This window comes from Balaenoptera borealis (genome assembly GCF_965194805.1).
Source record: "Balaenoptera borealis genome assembly, chromosome: 8".
NCBI lineage: Eukaryota > Metazoa > Chordata > Mammalia > Artiodactyla > Balaenopteridae > Balaenoptera > Balaenoptera borealis.
The window spans coordinates 31,460,452-31,482,596 of NC_138865.1; the positions used below are offsets into that span (position 1 = coordinate 31,460,452).

The 22,145-nt window shown below is 40.7% G+C and overlaps 1 protein-coding gene across 8 annotated transcripts in view; it reads right to left on the minus strand.

The window, feature by feature from the left end:
* LOC309634363 (contactin-associated protein-like 3) overlaps nt 1-22,145 on the minus strand; it is a 142,067-nt gene that overhangs the window by 13,778 nt on the left and 106,144 nt on the right. The window contains exon 5 of one of the 8 annotated variants that reach the window (XR_014248030.1): nt 4,159-4,183. The exons of 5 other annotated variants lie outside the window; for them this stretch is intronic. Coding sequence is in view for 1 of the 3 variants with exons in the window: in XM_082404313.1 (XP_082260439.1) it covers nt 9,014-9,046 (33 nt within the window). In the remaining 2 variants the exon portion in view is untranslated. Of the gene's footprint in view, nt 1-4,158; nt 4,184-8,976; nt 9,047-22,145 lie in introns of those variants that run through there. 2 more of the 8 variants (XR_014248031.1, XM_082404313.1) reach the window with 2 other exon arrangements.

Genomic DNA, 22,145 nt, shown 5'->3' on the forward strand with positions numbered 1-22,145 from the left:
CCCTTTGTGGCATTCTTTTTTAAAAAAATTAATTATTTTTTAAAATAGATCTTTATTGGAGTATAATTGCTTCACAATACTGTGTTAGTTTCTGTTGTACAACAAAGTGACTCTTTTAAGTCAGGGTCTCTCATCCGTTTATTCATCCAACAATATTACTTGAACCACAATTGCCAGCAGGCGCCGTGTAAGGCTCTGAAGAGGATGGGAGACAGAGGCAGAGCTTTCCTAGGAAAGCTCACATTTTCACCTCCTTTATTCTCACCTGAGAGCAGCTGACACAGAAAGAGCAGGAGAAAATGTTGATGTCTGAGTAGGTAAGAGAGAAAGGACAGAACACTCTCTTTGACCGCCTTACTGTGAGCTGCCATGGGCTGGCTCTGTGGACAGAACATAAAACATGTGGCAAGACTGTGCTGGGGTAAGTGGTTTCTACATGGACTATTTCTAAGACAGTGTTATGCTCTTACAATTTCTCACTTTCATTGTATAACTGTCTCTGCTCTGAGTACATTTCAGAGAAAAATCTTAGGTGAGCATTCAAGTAAAGCAATGAAAATGTACTGCAGTGTGACCAAGCGGGTATTTTAGCGATTTATAATTATGCCTCTAACATATAAAATGCTCTACACTTCACAAGTTGGGCTTGTTAGGAGGCAGATAAATTCATGAATGTGTGCAGTCTCTATTATATTTCTATCCTGGACTATTTTTCTTAAAGATTTTTATAGCTGCATAGGAGGTGATTTTAAGAAAAATACTTTGACTACTTTTTTCATGTTAAATACTCACTACAAATATTGTAGGAATATTCAAAGATAGAATTCTCCTGTTCACCTCCTGTCTTGAAGAAGCTTTTACTTTGTGTTTTTGAGTGACATAAAGTCTCTTTGACTTTGTGTTTGAAAGTGACATAAGTGTGGTAGGTGTCCTGATACAAGGATGGCATTTTCGGTTCCGTGCCTGTCTCTCAAAGGTTCAATGAAGCACAGAGGAGCAGGTGAATTCCTTACTGTTTCTGTGTGGGCTCTGCCTGTCCCATCACTGAGTCTGCCTGTCATCCTCGTGCAGATGGGCAGGCAGTTTACAGGCCCCATGGGGTCTGTGTCCTGGCTTCAATGTTGGACCCATTAGGAGAGCCCTGGGGGACCACATGAGTTGCCCGCAGGGTCCTACCTGAGCTCAGGGGAGCAAAGGGGGAGATTGAGGGCAGTGAGAGCTCTCAGCACCGCTGCCCCTGGGCTCCCTCCCTGGAGGTAGTGATGAATGCCCAGACCTAAGAGCCTTCTGTCCATGTTTGCTGCACATATAAACTTAGTGAGGCAGTGATGAATTTGTGGAGAAAACAATATTTTTTTAAGTCCAAAGAACTAAATTAGAGTTCCTGACCTGTTGTGATTCCAACTTTGTATACATCTCTTAATCTCCATGAACCTCCATTTTTCTGCGCAAAAGAGAGGTAACAGTGATTGCCCTGACTACCTCCACGATGGAAGATGTATTGGTGTTTTACGTACAATGAAAAACTATACAGGAGTTCCATGGCCGACGGTTTGTAGAATGAGGCAAGGTAGAATAAAAACAGTGACAGAAGGAACAAAAACAGAAAGACGGGGTGTTCTTTTCTTTTAAACAATAATGAATTCACTGAGGAGTCTGAAAAGTTCCAGGAGCTGGGTGCTGCAGAGCCCAGCGGACACCATGGAAACCTCAGCAGGATGTCCAGTGTTTCAATGTTGCATCACCGTTAACTAATAGGAAGCCAGTTTCCTCTCCCTAACTTTCGGAGAACTAAGGATTGTATATTTTGGAAAATAAGGTTGAAAATGAGAATAAAGAGTGAAGATGATTGGATTGTAAATTTTTAATTTCCTATTTTCCTGCTGCCTCAACACCCAGGGGACCAGGTGCGTGGGTGTGCCCAGGCTGGTTCCTGCCGCAAGATTCCCTTTTTGCCCTCCCCGACTGTGACTTAGACATTCCAAGAAACAATGAAATCTCCTCAGGCCTTGTTTCTGCTCCACCCAGACTTGCCCAAGGTCCTCACTCTCTCTCGACTCCCCACCTGCTAGGTGGCTGCTGAATGGTGAGGTGCGCCCTGTCTTCTCCTCTAGGACCTGTGAGTATAATAAACCCTGTAATTTCTTCTGCAGAAATATTGCAGTGGCCCTTAAAGACCCTACAAGGGGGACTTACTCCCCCATTTACAATGATACTGGAAGCAAATGGAATTTTAATTCCAAATGTATGTAGTTTGGGAAAGCTAGATGATTTCCTATACAGACTATCTAGAAGGTTCTGTTGGCTCCTAGACACCCAATAAGCTATTAGAGAGTCTGCTTCCTGGACCTTGGCTCACAATAGCTCAGTTTCTCAGGCCCCATCTTTATTTTCATTCTCCCCATTTACACTGGCGCTTATGACTGTCAGCCATGGTTTATCACTAATAAAACCCTATTGTGTAAAATGCACTAGAGTGAGGACCTTGCACAACAGGTGATTTAGGCATAAGAAGCTATCCTTCTGCTATATTCTTTTAAAATACTGAATCATTTTTTAAAACATGAATTACAAGCTGTCAGGCATGTCACTCATGCACACGCAGATATGCAACTAAAACTGTACAGGTGTATCCCTCAGATTGTTTAGTGCTTAGAATTTATTTTTGAAAGACATTTTGTGCTAAGTGAATGTAATCTAACATATAATTTTGGTATGTTTTACGAAAGGGACAATCATACTTCTCTTTATTATCATTTAATTAATACGAAAAGAGTTAGTTTGGCTTTTGCTCAATTTTTAATGTGATTTTTAAATCTCATTTTATTAATTTAGATGAACTATAGAACTATGGGGGCTTCCCTGGTGGCGCAGTGGTTGAGAGTCTGCCTGCCAATGCAGGGGACACGGGTTCGAGCCCTGGTCCGGGAAGATCCCACATGCCACGAAGCAACTGGGCCCGTGAGCCACAACTACTGAGCCTGCGCGTCTGGAGCCTGTGCTCCGCAACAAGAGAGGCCGTGGTAGTGAGAGGCCCACGCACCGTGATGAAGAGTGGCCCCCGCTTGCCGCAACTAGAGAAAGCCCTTGCACAGAAAAGAAGACCCAACACAGCCATAAATAAATAAATAAATAATAAATAAATAAAATTAAAAAAAAAAAAAACTATGGTATATCATAGTATCAGCAATTCAGAAATCCTCAATGCAGTTTAACTTTCAACCTGTTCCAAGAGGATTTAAGGGCATCATAATGTCCCAGGGCTGTAAAAATTTGCTTGTGGATGTAGTAACCATACGCTTATCTCACATACAACTTTTCAGTCTTGGAATTAATGGTTTTTGTGAATTAAAAATTATTCTGCAAAAATTAGCATAACTGTCCTTGCCTTTAAGCATCACTCTGGTGAGCTGGTATTAGGAATAATGAGAAGAAACTTGTATCAACCCTGCCCCCCACCACTGGTTAAACTACAATATGCTCTATACACCGTGAATCACTTCTTTTAAGAAAGTTATCTTATGAGATGGCAGGTGCTTATACCTGGAAATGTAGAAAATACTTCACTCACAACGTTTACGGAGACTAACTGATGAGGAAACACCCACGGCAGAGACAAATGAGACGGAGCTGTGCGCTCAGGGATGCACGGGCTGGGATGCAGGAACCGAAACTAGCACCAAGGGGCCCCTGACCTGACGTGATTCTGCAGGGAATTGCAGCAGATACGTTTGCTGGGAAATCAGGCAACGCTCAAGGAGGAGGAGGCTGCAGATTTGTAATTTAATAACGAGGAATTTAAACTGTTGCCACAAGAGGAGGGGCATTTCTGATAGAGCAAACCTCCATGCAGAGGCCTGGACTTGGAAGAAGGCGGTACACTCTCCGGACAATTAGGATGCTGGGCGGAACTTGGCTGAAGTTTAGGAAACAGGATGGTGAGAAGAGTCTGGGGAGTCAGGTCAGGGCCACTCTGTGAGGGGCCCTGAGTGTGAGAGTAAGGAAGGGAGACCGCAGTCCCCAGGCAAGGGGGTGACCAGGGAGGCACGGGGGAGAGGGGGGAATATGCCCACCTTCTCTGGGGGAAGATGCCTCCCCTCTCCCCAGGCCCCACAGGGGTGGGAGGCGAGGCTGGGGGATTTGCTTCAGAACACAGACGGGAATCTATTGTTATAGACTGTATCTGAAATGAAGAAAATTAGTAATCAGTAATGAGTTAAAATAGAGATCATTTCATTTGGAATTAGACAAATCCTTAAAAGGTGCTACATACACACGGAAGTTCATTTATCTTCTGGTGCTGAGTCAGGTTTTGGTTTTAGTTTTGTTTGTTTTCCCTTTTTTCTAACCAGCCACAATGAAATCAGGGCTGGGGTAGAGTTCTCAGTAGCAGTGACTGCATTCCGGAGGGAGGGGCAGTGAGCAGGGTCTCACCTCCTCGCCTGGATGCAGCTCACCGAGCTCTCAGGGAGGAGGGCGAGCTCCCTGCCGTCTTCCGCGGTCCCGAGCCCTCGTCCTTCTCCAGCCCGAGGTCAGAGAGGTGAGTGGTCCCTCCTTCCTCAAGGCCACAGCCCTGTCTTCCCCTCCTCAGGAGTGTCTCCTGGGATGAGCCCTGGGTGTGGGGCCCTGAGAGGCTGCCCCCGGCAGCTCCCTGCAGTACTAAGGGCTCCTCCCAGCGTTTGCCAGCAGCTTCTGTGCTGGTGCTTGTTAGGGCCGCTGGGCTGGGAGGACGTGACCCACAGAAATGTGTCATTTAGTGAATCCACAAAGTGGCATCACTCAGCCCGGGTTGTTAGGATCACATCCAGATGGCCCTCAGGAAACATCTGATAGAAATTGGTAAGTGTAGGTCACCTGAAATGCACCTAGAGAGAGGAGATCCTGGGGCAGGGAAGGGCTTAGGGGACCGGCAGAGCCAATGATAGCCAGACACAGGATAAGATAAGGCCTGGGTGGGTCAACAGGGAGACATTAGATGAAGTCATTAAGGGAGCTCAGGGTCAGGTCTGGTTTCTAACTGTGATACTAATTTTTTATCAAATCAAATCCTGGCCATGTACTTCCTATGTGGAGTGAAGGCTGCCTTAGAAACTGGCATGTTTTTATATCTACAGTACTTCTCTCACTTCCTGAACAAGTATTGGCCTGGGAGCACGTCAGTACCCTTTAGTTTTGTGGGGTGTCCAGGCATGCAGTGTTCCATTTCCAGCAGCATTGGGAGAGACTGACACCACCCTCAGCAGAGGGAGCAGAGCTGTGTTTGAGGGGAAGCATCTCCAGTTATACAAGGTCAATTGGTTCTCTGTAAAAAGTGACAGTGTCCACGTGCAGTCCTAAGGGCCCTTTGATCCATCACACATGACAGGTTGGCAGAGTAAAGACTCTTTTCTTCCAGCAGTGACGAGAATATGTTCCTGTTTTGATTTAAGTACATAACCAGAAACAGACTAAAAAGGCATTATAGAAACTATAGAAATGAGTCAAAGATCTACAACAACCAAGCGAACGCACCATCAAAAAATGTCACATTTAAAAGGGTAGGAAACCTGTGGCATTTTTTAGTCACTTTTTAGTGCAGCTTGAGGAAAGTGGCAGCCAGATCCCCAGCCCCCTTTTGCAAACCTGAGAGAGAGCAGACTGATCTGCAATGTTCTAACCTGTCTGTGGGCTGCCTAAGGATTGGTCTTTTGACACCTAACTCAGAGTTCAGACAAACAAAAATGGCTCAGATCTCAGAATAAGGGAGCCATGGGAAGCAGCGGGTATGATTTGTAAAAATGGTTGCAAAGGTAACTATAGACCCACAGACACCAAGGACAAGAGATTACTGATTGAGGAGTACAATAGGACAGCTAAGGCCCCAAGAGTAAGCAAGAGTGAGACTCTTAGAAAAGACATTTAAAAGCAGATGTATAAATAGGAGAACTGGGGGAAAAAAAACACACGCACTGGTCCAGAGACAACACAGGTCTGAAAAGACCCTAAGACATCACATTAGGCTGATTACAAAGGTCTTCCCCTGTGTAGAGCAAGTATAAGAAGACTGGGACAGGTGGCTGTTTTTTAAAATGCCCAGTTTTCAACAAAAGATCACCAGGCATACAAAGAAACAGTAAAACTAGGCTCATTCAAAGGAACAAAATAAATATCCAGACACCATACCTCAAGAAACAGGTTTTGGACTTACTGGAAAAAGATTTTAGAACAACTATCTTATGTATGCTCAAAACGTTAAAGGAATACACCAACAAAGAACTAAAGGAAATCAAGAAAACAATGAAATGAAAATGAAAATGAAAGCACAGCTTACCAAAACTCATGGGATGCAGGGAAAGCAGTACTTAGAGGAAAATATAATGTAAAAGCTTACATTGAAACAGAAGAAACATATCACAATCAGCCACCTAACCTTACACCTTAAGGGACTAGAAAAAGAAGAACAAATTAAATTGAAAGCTCAAAGAAGGAAGGAAATAATAAAGATTAGAGCAGAGATAAACAAAGAGAGACTAGAAAAACAATAGAAAAAATCCATGAAACCAAGAGTCGGTTCTCTGAAAATCAACAAAATTGACAAATCTTTAGCTAGATTGACTAAGGAAAATAAAAAAAAGACGACTCAAATAATTGAAATCAGAAATAAAGACAAAGACATTGCTACATATTTAACAGAAATAAAAGGATTATAAGAGATTACTATGAACTGTACACTAAAAAACTGGATAATCCAGGTGAAATGGATGAATTCCTAGAAACACATAACTTACCAAAACTAAATCAAAAAGAAACAGAAAATTTGAATAGACCTAGTAAGGAGATTTAATTGGTAACCAAAAGTTTCCTGGCAAAGAAAAGCCTTGGACCAGATGACTTCATGGATGAATTCTACCAAATATTTAGAAGAACTAAGAAGAACCAACACCAATCCTCTCAAACTCTTACAAAACTTAAAGGAGAAGGAACACTCTCTAACTCATTCTGAGGCCAGCATTTCTCTGATACCAAAGCCACATAGACACTACAAGAAAAGACAACTGTAACCAACATGCCTTATAAAGAATGATGCAAAAGTCCTCAACAAAATACTGGTAAATCAAATTTAGCAGCATATTAAAAGGATTATGCACCATGACCAAGTGGGATTTATTTCTGGAATGCAAGGGTGGTTCAATATATAGAAAACCAGCAATGTCATATACAGTATTAATGAAATGAAGGGGAAAAGCACAGGATCATCTCAACTGATACAGAAAGAGCACTTGACAAAAGTCAGCACACTTACATGATAAAAGCACTCAAGAGACTAAGAATAGAAGAAACTACCTCCACATAATAAAAAGCCATATATGAAAAACCCATGCTGAACATGATAATTTTTGGTGAAGGTTGAAAGCTTTTCCTCTAAGATCAGGAACAAGACAAGGATGCTAGATTTTGTCACTTCTGTTCAACATAATACTGCAAGTCCTAGCCAGAGAAATTAGGCATGAAAGACATCCAAATTGTAAAGTAAGAAGTAAAATTATCTCTGCAGACAACATGATTTTATAGGTAGAAAACCCTAAAGATCCACCACGCCCCCCCCCCCAAAATTGTTAGAACTAATCAGGGAACAATGTTTCGGGATACAAAATCAATACCCAAAAATCAGTTGCAATTCAATACACTAGTAAGGAACAATCCAAAAATAAAATTAAGAAAGCAATTCCATTTACAACATTATCAAAAAGAATAAAATACTTTGGAATAAGCTTAGTCAAGGAGGCAAAAGACTTGTACTCTGAAAACTACAAAACATTGCTAAAAGAAATTAAGGACACAAATAAATGGAAAACCATTCTGTGTTCATGGATTAGAAAACTTAATATTTTTAAGATGTCAATGTTTCACAAAGTGATCTACAAATCATTTTCAACAAGGGTACCATGTATTCAGAAAGGACAGTCTTTTCAACAATTGGTGCTGGGAAAATTGGATATTCACATGTAAAGGAATAAAATTGGACCCTTACCTTACACCATATACAAAAATTAACTCAAAATGGATCAAAGTCCTAAACATAAGACCTAAAACTATAAAACACTTAGAAGAAAACATAGTATAAAAATTTCATCACATTGGATTTGGCAATGACTTCTTGGATATGAAACCAAAAGTACAGACAACATAAGCCAAAATAGATAACAATATAACATATCGCTATAAATGCTTACATTGAAAAAGAAGAAATATCAAAACATAACAACAGAATTTAAAACTTGGATACATCAAAGAACATTATCAACAGAGTGAAAAAGGCAACCAATGGCACAACAGAAAATATTTGCAAATCATATATATGATAAGGGGTTCATATCCAGAATATATAAAGAACCTTGTACATCTCAACAACAAAAAAATCAATCTGATTTTAAAATGCACAAAGTACTGCAATAAACATTTATCTAAAGAAGATACACAAATGCCCAATAAGCATAGAAAAAGATGTTTGTTAGGGAAATACAAATCAAAACCATAGTAAGATACTACTTCACTCCCTTTAGATTGGCTATTTTTTTTTTTAATGGAAAATAAGATGTGTCGGCAAGGATATATAGGAAACTTCGTGCACTGCTGGTAGGAGTGTAAAACAGTGCAGCCACTTGCAAGACCGTTATGGCAGTTCTTCAAAAAATTAAAAATAGAATTACCATATGATCCAGCCATTTCACTTCTGGGTATATATCCAAAAAAGTTGAAAGAAGGGTCTCAAGGAGATATCTGTACACTCATGTTCACAGCAACATTATCCACCATAGCCAAAAGGTGGAAACAATCCAAATATCTACCAACAGATGAATGGATTAAAAAAATCTGGGATATACATACAGTGGAATATTATTCAGCCTTAAAATGAAGGAAATTCTGACACATGCCACAGAATGGATGACCCTTGAAAACGTTAAGTGAAATAAGCTAGTTACAAAACAACAAAAATTATATGATTCCACTTATATGAGGTATCTATTCAAATTTATAAAGCCAGTAAAATGGTGATTGCCAGCGCCTGGAGAAAGAAAGGAAATGGGGAGTTAGTTTTTAATGGGTAGCAAGTTTCAGTTTGGGACGATGAAAGAAGTTCTGATGGATGCACTTGGAGGGCATTGTGCTGAATGAAAGGAGTCAGACAGAGAAAGACAAACACTGTATGATATTACTTACACGTGGAATCTAAAACCTATAACAAACTAGTGAATATAACAAAAAAGAAGCAGACTCACAGATACAGAGAACAAACTAGTGGTTACCGGGGGGAGGGGGGCAAAAAAAGGGTGGGGAGTGGGAGGTACAAGCTATTGGGTGTAAGAGAGGCTGCAAGGACGCATTGTACGACACGTAGAGCCAATATTTTGTAATCACTGAAAATGGAGTGTAACCTTTAACAATTGTATACAAAATATACACAGTAAATATTAGTTGTTTTACCTCTCAAAAAAATTCTGAAGATGAATAGTGGGGTGATAGTGACACAACAATGTGAGTGTACTTAATGCCACTTAAAATACTTCAAAGGGTAAATTATATGTTATGTATATTTTACCACAAGAAAAATTTAAACAAAGTAAAAGTGCATTTTCATTTAGGTGAAATGTTAGCAATGAGACCCAGTCTGATACAATGAGAAACAGAAAGTTTCCTGCCTATGAACTCCCTGTGGTAATGGGAAACTCTACTCGTCCCAGCCACTGCTGCAGATTTCCTGGGCACTCTGGGTGGGTGCCACCACGCCCACCCTCAATTTCATGTCAGTGACACAAAGCCCATTGCGACTGTACCTTGTTTGGTGTCACACGGTGGCAGGACAGGATAGAATTTCTCAGTTCTTACCAGGGAATATAGTCATCATCAACTTCACACAGTGAGAGTCTCAAATTGCCCACAATCTTATCTAGCTCTTGCCAGCAGGAACACCTTTTTAATTTAAGGTAATGAACTCTGAATCATTAATACAAATCAAGAGCTGAACGACGGAAAGTTACACACCCATGATTCAATCAAGATAAACGCCGAGAGGCCACGTGCTCCCACCCCCTGTGATTCGGATGCTTATATTACCCAGCTATGATGAGCGAGCCAGTTCTGACTGAAACTGCTTCCCACTGAAAACGGGTAGCGGAAAGTCTCCCAGGAGATTGTCTGTTAGGCAACTTCCCCACTGTTTCTTGGGGAACACAGTGCGGTAAATAGATCATCTCAGGGGGCTGTCAAATAGACAAAACAGGAGTGAAGGTAACAAAAGCAGCCCTTAGCAAACAACGTAAGCTGGCATTAAGAAGAAGAAAATGGTGATTGAAAGAAAAGTGTTACTTGAAAGTAATAAAGCCAAAATCAGGAGAAAAAAGCAGAAAGCAAAACCAAAGTAAGTGTAAATGAGAAAATACATTAAAATGAAATTTGAAAATGACCTAACAACTTTCTAATAGAGAGAAGTGAATCCAGTCAAGCTCTTCAGGCTCCAACCTGGAGGCAGGTAAAGTGAGGTGTGAACAATCAAGGCCACTTGCTTCTGTTCTGCAGGTGACAGCTGAGCTAGGACCCTTACCTGTGCACCTCTCCCCTGCATCCTCCTTTCATCCTTCCTCCCCTTCCCTGGTTGATTCTTGGCCTAAGGTAGTTCTTCAGGACCAAGCATTGGGTTCAGATTGATTTAGGGAATAATATACATCTTGATGCATCTTGAGGGCTTCCTATGACTGAGGAAAGGACCAGTAAAGGACAAAGACTCAGGAAAAACTGATGCTCAGAGAGGTTGTGTCCAGATAAGAGGGCAGAAAAGCAAAGCCTGGACTGGAACTGCTCTGTCTCTCATTTCCCTGAACCAAGACACCCCAGGTCCTGAGCTGAGCAAGTCCACACCCCTTTATGAAGCAGGGAATGCGTTTTGTCCAACGCTGAACTCCTCATCGCTGGCTTCCAAACCTGGCAGGAACATCTGTGTCTATTCTACATCTCACTCCCAGTAGGGAGACAGAATTCACAAAGGCACCAAACAATCCAGCATCTTTGTTTCTATGTGGAACCTTGAGCAAAGATGGCAGATCCCTAAGAACAGAGCCACAGCCTGGGCTGGGACAACAGCAAAACCACAGCACATAGGTGTCCATTCAGGATCCTGAGGTCAGCAGTTCTCCAGGTCTTTTCTGACCACTGCCCTTGGATGCACCCTCACCTCCTAAACCCAGCCCTAAGGTGACCCAGACTTGCCTCTGCCCCACCAAGAACACGATTGCATTGTAAAGTCTTCCTCCCTCTCATCCTCTCTTTCTTCTGTGTGCTCTGGGAATCTATCTCACTGCACGTAATTAATCATAATAATAAACAGGAAAATAAAGGGCTACTTCAATCATACCTTAGAATATTCCAGAGTAACACAGAAATTGACCATTGTGTAACTCGGAGCCTCAGTTTCTTCGTCTGTAAAATGAAGACACTCATGGAGAAAGATTAAATGATATGATGCACCTGAAATGCTTAACACCATGCCTGGCTCACAATAAACACTCAGTAAATGTCAGACACCAACCACGGTTCTTCACCTTGACACAAACCCCAGCCTCCCTTTCTAGATGCCACTCCTTGTAGTACTCAGGGGTGTTGTTTGCTCATTTTCTCACATTCCATTTGCCATGGTGTCCAGAGCATTTCTTATCAATTTCTCATCAATTCCAGATTAATCTTCTTCTTCCCTTACAAAAAGTGGGCACAACAAACAAAATGAGAAAGTGCCTCTTTTCCTTTACGATAAGCATCGTTTGACTATAGCCACCTCTGTCCTTCCAGGCCACTGTCATGTTCACGTTGAGATATATTGGAGTTCTTACTCCGGAACCTGTGAATGTGAACTTATTTGGAAATCTGGTCTTTGCAGAAGTCATCAAGTTAAGATGAGGTCATGACAGTGGACCCTAATCCAATATGACCTGGGTCCTTACAAGAAGAGAAGGGACATGCACAGAGGGAAGATGAAATAAAGACACAGAGGGAGAACACCCCATGACAGTGGAGGCAGAGATTGGAGTGATGATCTACAAGCCAAAGAACTCCAAGAATTACTGACAACATCATAAACTAAGAGAATGACCTGGAAGAGATTCTCCCGAGACCCTTGCCCTGCCCATGCCCTGCCAAGACACTGATTTTGGACTTCCAGCCTCCAGAATTATGAGAGAATAAATTTCTGTTGTTTTAAGCCCCTCAATTTCCAGTACTTTGTTACAGCAGCCCTAGGAAACTCATACAGGGAGAGATTTAATTCCTTTCAGTTTAAAGGTGCCCTGTACTGTTTGACAGGGGAGGGTTTTCAAAAGACCCTAGATATCACAGTCAGGTTCCTTTAATAAGTGACTCATGTATTTATTATTTATTTCATCTAAGGATAGAAAACTTATTGGCGATGTAATTCACTGACCATTTCACTTATTATTACTTGGGTACATATGGATGAAAGAGTGTTGCCACAGTAATTTTGCATTCCATTCTGACGATATTTTTTGGAAACTCTCAAATTTTCTTCCAATATGTAGGAGCTTTTCCTATGTCTGAATTTTCCATCAGTGGGAACTTTAGCTAATAAAGCATTTGCTGCAGCATACACAAGAGCTCCCCAGCGATCTCTTTCCACTGCTCAAGTGATTTTTCTCTTCTCTCTCTTCTCAAAAAGAAGGATACTGAATCATTAAAATGTTCAAAGCTCTGAGAGGAAGATAAGCCATTCAGGTTGAATGATTAAGAACATTAAAAAACACAAAAGAGAAGGCAGGAGTTCAAATCCAAATAAACTTCATTTGTCTAATGCACATCAAATATTATTTATTTTGAACTTCTCTCCCTTGGCCATAGCTGTAGTGTGAGGTTAAGTTCTGGTATTTCCACTACCTGCCCTTCTTTCTTATGCACAGCTCCATCTAGAAAAATGCCCTGACCTTCGACTCTTCTTCAAAACTGCTCTTCCTTAGCTCTTAACTGATCCCTCCTCAAGGACAAAGTGAAAGGTAGAGTATGCCAATAAAATAAGCAGAGGTTTTCAAGCATACCACAGGGTAATTGGGAAAATGACTGGAAGATGAGTCATGTGCTTCAGGTCCGGAGCTCACCCTATAGGTATTTAGGGTGCATGGCAGACAGATGCACTCCTGTCCATGCATCCAAACCAATGTAATATAATCTCAGAGACAGCTTATCCTTTTATTTTTTTTTATTTTATTTTTTTTAAATTGAACTGATTGATTTTATCCTTTTTTTTTTTTTATAAATTTATTTATTTATTTTTGGCTGTGTTGGGTCTTCGTTTCTGTGCGAGGGCTCTCTCCAGTTGCGGTGAGCTGGGGCCATTCTTCATCGCGGTGCGTGGGCCTCTCACCATCGCGGAGCACAGGCTCCAGACGCACAGGCTCAGTAGTTGTGGCTCACGGGCCCAGTTGCTCCGCAGCATGTGGGATCCTCCCAGACCAGGGCTCGAACCCGTGTCCCCTGCATTGGCAGGCGGATTCTCAACCACTGCGCCACCAGGGAAGCCCTAGCTTACCCTTATATATGCCAGAAGAAAGCCACCTCACCATAAAACTCTTAGAAGAGAACATAGGCAAAACAATCTCTGAAGTAAATAGTACCAATGTTTTCTTAGGTCAGTGTCCCAAGGCAATAGAAATAAAAGCAAAAATAAACAAATGGGACCTAATCAAACATACAAGCTTTTGTACAATAAAGGAAACTATAAACAAAATGAAAAGACAACATACGGACTGGGAGAAAATATTTGCAAATGATGCAACCAACAAGGGCTTGATTTCCAAAATATACAAATAGCTCATACAACTCAATAACAACAACAACAACAAAACCCAATTGAAAAATGGGCAGAAAACCTAAATAGACATGTCTCCAAAGAAGACAAACAAATGGCCAACATGCACATGAAAAGATGTTCAACACTGCTAATTGTTAGAGAAATGCAAATCAAAACTACAATGAGGTACCACCTCACACCAGTCAGAATGGCCATCATTAAAAAGTCTACAAATAACAAATTCTGGAGAGGGTATGGAGAAAAGGGAACCCTCCTACACTGTTGATGGGAATGTAAACTGGTGCAGCCACTCTGGAAAACAGTATGGAGGTTCCTCAAAAAACTAAAAATAGAGTTGCCATATGATCCTGCAATCCCCCTCCTGGGCATATATCAAGAGAAAACTATAATTAGAAAAGATACATGCACCCCAATGTTCATTACAACACTATTTACAATAGTCAAGACATGGAAACAACCTAAATCTCTATCGACAGATGAATGGATAAAGAAGACGTGGTACACATATGCAATGGAATACTACTCAGCCATAAAAAGCATGAAATAATGCCATTTGCAGCAACACAGATGGACCTAGAGATTATCATATTAAGTGAAGTCAGACAGAGAAAAAGAAATATCAGATGTTATCACTTCTATGTGGAATCTAAAATACAACACAAATGAATTTATCTAGGAAACAGAAACAGACTCACAGACATAGAGAACAGACTTGAAGTTGCCAAGAGTGAGGAGGGCTGGGGGAGAGATGGATTGGGAGTTTGGGATTAGCAGATGCAAACTGTTATATATAGAATGGATAGACAACAAGGTCCTACTGTATAGCACAGGGAACTATATTCAATATCCTGTGATAAAACATAATGGAAAAGAATATGAAAAAGAATGTGTATATATACATAACTGAATCACTTTGCTGCATGGCAGAAATGAACACATTGTAAATCAACTATATTTCAATAAAATTAATTTTTAAAAAAGAAGAAAGTCACCCAAAAAGGTTTTTCTTAAGTTGAAATAGTACTTACTCTTATCTATATCATCTAAAAGCCTGTATTAGGAATATATTCACTGTGGAAATGACTTAGAATCTACTTACATGAAGGAAACTTAAGTCTAAATCCCAATGTGAGCTGAAAATCTCAAGTAAGTAATGAGCATATTTTTATATTTTTTATGTTTAATAAAAAGGCCATATAAATGGTTTGACTTCTAACAGTTAGTACACAGATCTTATATTTGACATAATTTAGGTCGAGTGTATAATCTGGGAAACAAGATCAGCACAAAAGCACCATGAAAGAGAAAAGACGATAACTGAAAGCATTCCAAACACCAGCACAGAGAGACTGAGCGTCGTATAGTTCATGGTCATCCAGAAAGACATCTGAGAAATGGCACCATTTTGGAAGCTGTTCACGTGGCAGAGACACGGCTTAGTGAATACTGCCTCGGTTTCCCATGAACCTCCCTATGTGCTACAGGTAATGCAAAGGGTCCAGGACGGATGATGCTGCAGGCAGTGGGCTGCCTTAGAGGATCGAGCACCACGCTCGGGGGATTCACTGCTCTTGTAATGAGAAGATGCAGACCTGCTCCTTGCCTGGGGGAGGCTGGCCTCTCATCTCTCAGGACTGCTGTTTCTCTAGCACACCCTGAGAATGGCCTGGATAAAATGCAGCTAGAGCCTTCACTCTTAGCCTATCTAGAAAGAGCACACAAGCACTCAGGGTCCATGTGGATTGCATCTCCCCACATATCTTGAGGCTATTTCAGTGGGTAAGGGAACCAGATAAAAACACTATTTAGGGGAGGATGCAGAGAAATTGGAACCCTTGTGGAAATGCAAAATGGGACAGCCACTATAAAAATATGAAGGTTCCTCAAAAAAAGTAAAAATAGAATTAGCATAATAAGCTCCAGCAATTCCTCTGCCGGGTATATGTCCAAAACAACTGAAATCTGGATCTTGAAGGGATATTTGTATACCCATGTTTATCACAGCATTATTCGCAATAGCCAACAGGTGCAAACAACCCAATTGCCCGTAGATGGACGAATAGATCTCTTAGTCCATTCAAGTTGATATAACAAAATACCACAGACTGGGTGGTTTACAAACAATAGAAATTTATTGCTCACAGTTCTAGAGGCTGACAGTCTGAGGTCAGGGTGCCAGTAAGTTTGGGTGAGGGCCCTCTTCTGGGTCTCAGACTTTTTTTTTTTTTTTTTTTTTAATTTTATTTATTTATTTATTTATGGCTGTGTTGGGTCTTCGTTTCTGTGCGAGGGCTTTCTCTAGTTGCGGCAATTGGGGCCACTCTTCATCACGGTGCGCGGGCCTCTCACTATCGCGGCCTCTCTTGTTGCGGAGCACAGGCTCCAGACACGCAGGCTCAGCAATTGTGGCTCACGGGCCTAGTCGCTCCGCGGCATGTGGGATCTTCCCCGACCAGGGCTCGAACCTGTGTCTCCTGCATTGGCAGGCAGACTCTCATCCACTGCGCCACCAGGGAAGCCCTGGGTCTCAGACTTTTGTTGCATTCTCTCATGTTGGAATCCGGTAGGGATCTCTCTGGAGCCTCTTTATGGGTCACTAAGCCCTTTCTTAGTGGAAGACTTAGTCACTTCCCCAAACCCCCTACCTACTAATACTATCACCTTAAAGGGTTAGGATTTCAACGTATGAATTCTGGTGGGATACAAACATTCAGACCATAGCAACTGATAAACAAAATCTGGGATATACATACAATAGAATATTATGCAGCCCTAAAAAGAAGGAAATTCTGTCCTGTGCTATAATATGGATACTCAAGGACATTATGCTACTTGAAATAAACCATCACGAAAGGACAAATACTGTATGATTTCACTAATATGAAGTATCTAAGGTAGTCAAAATCATTGAAACAGATAGTAGAGAGATGGTTGCCAAGGGCTGAGGGGATGGGGAGGGAAATTTGTGTTTAGTGGGTTTAAGTTTGCTTTACAAGATGAGAAAGATCTAGAGATCTATTCCACAACAACGTGAATATACTTAACACCACTGAACCGTACACTTAAAAATGGTAAGGATGGTAAATTTAATGTTATGTTTTTTTTACCACAATTAAAAAACTATTTTGTATTGCCTTTGCTTTTTTTTCTCTAATCCTTTCAAAACCTGGTATTGAATTGAACAGCAATATACGCATGTAGTTTAAAAATACCATTCATCGCGTACTCATGGCATATCTTTACCCAGAATGAGAAATACTATTAATAATTTATCTTGTATGCTTCCAGAAATAGTCTATATATATTTACATGCACATATACGTATATGTTCATCTTGGAAATTTCTAATGGAAGCACAATAAATACATCCCTTTTCCTAGCTGTAAAAAAAAAATGTTTCTTAAATCTCATTATGAATAAATGCATTTGATAATCTTGTACACATGAAACTTATATAATGTTTTAAACCAGCGTTACCTCAAATAAATAAACAGATCAATTAATTAAATAACCTCATTGTTTTCAAAGGAATGAATTCCATATAATACTATATTATTCCATAAAATGGAGTCTCGTAATTTCTTTGTGTTCACCTATTGACAGAAAACTGGATCTTGACTGTAAACAATGCACTTAGTTTTCTTACAGGCACTTTCTGTGCACCTCTGAGTGTTCCTGTGGGACTAACTCCTAGAAGTGGAATTGTTACTTGGTGTAGACGATATATTGACAGGACGTAAAAGCATTACTCCTTTTGGGCTGTCATCTTCAGCGCTCTAAATAGCGGGTGGTGCTTTTGAGCACTTAAGTTTATAGAAATTGTCCTCCAAGGACGTGCATAATGCTGTGATGAACATGGGTGTACAAACATCTCTTCAAGATCCCGCTTTGGGTATATGCTTTGGGCATATCCCCAGCTTATGCCATTTTATGCTCCTACCAGTACTGTCTGAGAGTGCTTGCTTCCCATGCCCTGAGGAAGAGGATCCCCATCCTGTACCATCACTTTATTCACCTCCAACATGAATCCTCTGTACTGTGCTAAGGTGGTTTGAGTGTGGGCCCTGCAGCCAGACAGCTAGGGTTCAAATCCTTGTTACATCACTAACTAGTTCTGTGATTTGAGGATAGTGAACTTGAACTTTTCATGCCTCAGTGTCCTTTTCTGTAAACTGGGCATAAGAGGGCTGTTGTGAGGATGTGTTTAATAAATATGTATAAAGCGCATGAAGCAGTGTCAGGCACTCACTAAGTACTCAGTATAACACTTCTTATTGGTTTAATAGTTTTCTTTAAATTGATTCTCTTTTTAACCTTAGTTTTATGCTAAATGCTATGTAATAATATCATAGATCAGATGTATACTATCTATATCTTATTCTGAAAGACATCAAATTACATGCATACATTTAAAATGAAAAGAAAGTTTTTCTAGGACACAGTTTGAAAAGGACTGTCCTAAGCGAGAGTATTAGCAAAGGTTTTGTGGAGTTCAAGTGGGAGAGGTTACATTGTGTCACACTGATGTTGTAATTTTCATTTCTTCATACTGAATCCATACATCATACCTTAAATAGATACAAAGTGGACTAGACCAGGGGTAGGCAACCTAAACCCAGAACCAGCTGGCTGTGTGGCTTTTTAAATAAAGTTTTATTGGAACACTGCCACACTCGTTCATTTACATATTGCTTCTGGCTACTTTCACACAACAGCAGAGTTGAGCAGTCACAACAGAGACTGCATGGTCTACAAAACCAAAACTATTTATTCTCTGTCCCTTTATAGAGAAAGTTGGCTGGCCCCTGGTCTAAACCAATATTTCTCTCTGTCTGAGACCCTTAAACATGCTTGAACAGCATCCAGCTTCTCAACTGCTGCCCTAGTCTTAGCCACTCTGAAAGTTTGAGGTTTGCTGATCAGAAATTCTCAACATCTCAGAGTTTTGAGACTGTGATATTAATATTAAAAAAAGTACTCAAAGCCTGTCTTCCTGTTTTGCAAAATTTTAAAATTTCATCATCATCATTGCTTTTGTCTATACAAATATATAAAATGTGGTCTGCATCAAAGGCAGAAAATTGTTCTAAGTGTTAAGTGGCATAGGACTGCAGAGTGCAGAAACCACAGGAGTTATCAAGGGCTGTGAACACAGCAGTGCTCCAAACACTCCACCTCTGCTGGGGGCCATTTTCGCAAGATCCCAATTAGTTTGGTACCAAACCACTTGAGTCTTTTATGTCAAAACAACAGACCCAGGAAATCACCCATGAATAGCCTGAAGTACATACCATATCTGTGCCTTCTGTACATTTACATTATGTGTGCAAATTGTAGAATTTGTAGACTTTGCCTGTCGTTCCCTATGAGACCCACTATTAGTACAACATCCTATGAGGCTAAGCTGCCAGAACTGCAGTCACGAGGAAGAATTTCCATGAAACCCTGGTGAGATGCTCCCTGGGCTCTCCTGCCTTCCACCTTCCCAAAACTTGGCTCTGCAGCACTTCCTTTCAATGAGTCTGCTGCCGGAGCACCTTTTTTGGTAAAAATTCACTTTTTCCATCATTTACTTTTCTTGATCAAAAACAATACTTTTGCCATCTCCCAAATGAATAAAAAAGTCTACTTCTAAAGCTATTTCCCCCACAACTCTGCCATACTCTGTTCATATTACTGTTTAAGATTTACCTTTTTCATAAAATATATCCTAATTTCCATATATCTCTAATAACACCACTTCTGGAACTACTTCATTCCAGGAAAAGTAAAACTGTAATTTGTAAGATGTCTCAAGAGTTGCTATTTATCCTGCTGCATATTTAAAATTCTCCTCACCACCACACCCCTCCCTCCCAACCTGATAACACCTGGCAATTCAAATGAGCAAAATCGTTACTTTTGCAAAGCAATAAAGTAGGTACAAAGGATATCGGGATAAACAAGCTGTAGTCCCTGATGCCAGAATTGATGTGAAATAAGCACGAGGTGAATAAATATGGCAAAAGAAAAGTAATACTTGAGAAATAAAAATGAACAATCCTAGGAGTAGAAAAAGAAGGGCGTGTCTACACAATTTTAGTACAGAGTAAAAGGGATTTGAGTGAAGGTTTTCAAGTTGGGAAGGATTGTAATCGACAAATGGAAGGAAGGACGCTCCACACCCACCGAATGCAGCTGGCCCTGGCAAGAGGCAGTTGTTACTGGATCCTGGGTTTCCAGGGACCCATCGGCTACTTTGTGGTAGCAGCTCAGGTGTCTCATTCACTTCTCTGCCTCAACCTTTTCAGCTGCTCTGAGAGTTTTCGACAGACCAAATCCAGCTTTTATCTCTATTGTCACTGAGACCTGCAATGAAGGGCAAATGGAAACACCTCTCTCTCAGGTTCAGTAGGGCATCGTCCTTGTACAACTTTGTGGGGAAAAAGTGTTAAGCCTCTTGTTACACTTAGGCTTGGCACCAAAAGGCTCCCATCACACACGCAGCATCACACAGTTGGCTAAGTTTTAACTTAACTAACCATCTGGGTTGAGGTCTGTTTGAGAACAGCAACTTTTCCTTAACTCAATCTAACAACTCCTTATTGAGAATCTGTTATAGGCCTGGCCCTCTGAGGAGATTAATCCCTGACCTAATGGCTCTCAGAGCCCAGAAGGGGGAGACATGTACAGAAAATTCAACTGTGGTCCACAATGGTAAGTGCAATCAACAAGACTGTCCATGGTACAAAGTCACTGCCTCGGGGATCAATGCGCTTGACGTAATGAGGTGAATGGTTAGGAAGGAGAGGGCCGTGTCCCTGACAAGGCCAAGTACATGGAAGAGATCGATACAGAATCATTGAAATGCTGCTCCTATTCTGCCCAAAACCACCCAGTCTCAGAGCCAAACTTGAAATCGGCAAGCCTGGAGCTGGCACAAGCCTCAGACAGCCAAGGCACACTCTGCAGACCCTTCTTTGCAACCTCCTACCTGATGTGGTAGGATGGACCCTTCTTTGCAACCTCCTACCTGATGTGGGGCTTGGCTCTGTTGAGTCATCAACTCATTAGCAATAAATGTATTAACCTAGACCTGAAATAAACCAACATATATTTAAATGACTGAATTAGCAGGAATCTCTGTCAAGAGAATTTCCGCTCCTTCTACCCATAGAGCTTCACACTTAGCAGAGTGTCTGCTTCCTTACATACAAACCCTCCTTATCTCTGAGTCCAGTTTTTCTTATTATGATTTGACACTGTTCTTATCCCTCTTTATTCTGAAACTACACAGTCATATGATCTTTCTATTTATACCAAGTAAACGTAATTCTTTTAAACCTGAATCCAATATTCTTTAGTAATTTGATTATGCAATATTTCAAACATCCCCCCAAAACAGATATGCATGTACTGATAATCTAGATTTTAACAAGGTAAATATTTTGCCATATGTGCACCAGCTCTTTCTCTTAAATAAATGAAGTGGTGCAGGTATAACAAACAGTCCCCTTCCCAACCCCCATGCTTCCAGTATTTCCGTGTCTTTTTTCTGCCCTGCAAATTTGGGGTCACCTTTGTTGCTCTCTTAGAGCACTGTGAGATTGTTGTGAATCTTTCAATACAATATTAATTAGCCTTATTAATTAGTCTACTTGGTGTTCTAGGTTGGAAATGATCTAGAGAAGAACAAAGGTTCAAACGATTTGCTATGTCTATTTTATATTCATTTAAGGACCTACTGCTACCTATTTTTTCAAGGCGAAAGAAATCTATTAAATAGAATTATTTATACTAGAACTTATGTTTATTACAAGTAATTTCTTTTCTTATTTTTCTCAAATGTATTTTGCCAGTCCTCTCCTAGAAGAATGCCTTTTTCACACAAAGGGCCTGCATAGGAAGAAAAATGCACTTAAATTCTAAGTTTAATTCAATGCATTTTGAATAACAATTTCCATCTTAAATTCATAAAGGATCCAACTTCTGAATTAGAGTTCTGATGAATTTTTAATATGAAGAATAAACTCCTGATGAATGCAGAGTATAGCGATTCAGGAAATATTATAGTTCTCAAAGATAGGACTAACTTTAACCACTTGATTGTTATTCACTGATAACAATGAGAAAATACCTGGGCTCCGCCCCCCTAGGTTGGTGACTATCAGGGAGAAAGAGGGTGTCTTGCAGTCAGAGGGCACTGGAGCAAGCTTCCTGAGGCCCTGTTACAGAGAGCATCACCTGTTCAGGCTAACACGTGCGTGGGATAAGCTGCATCCTAGAGCAGGCGGCACAGTCTCCTCTGATCCAGGCAGCT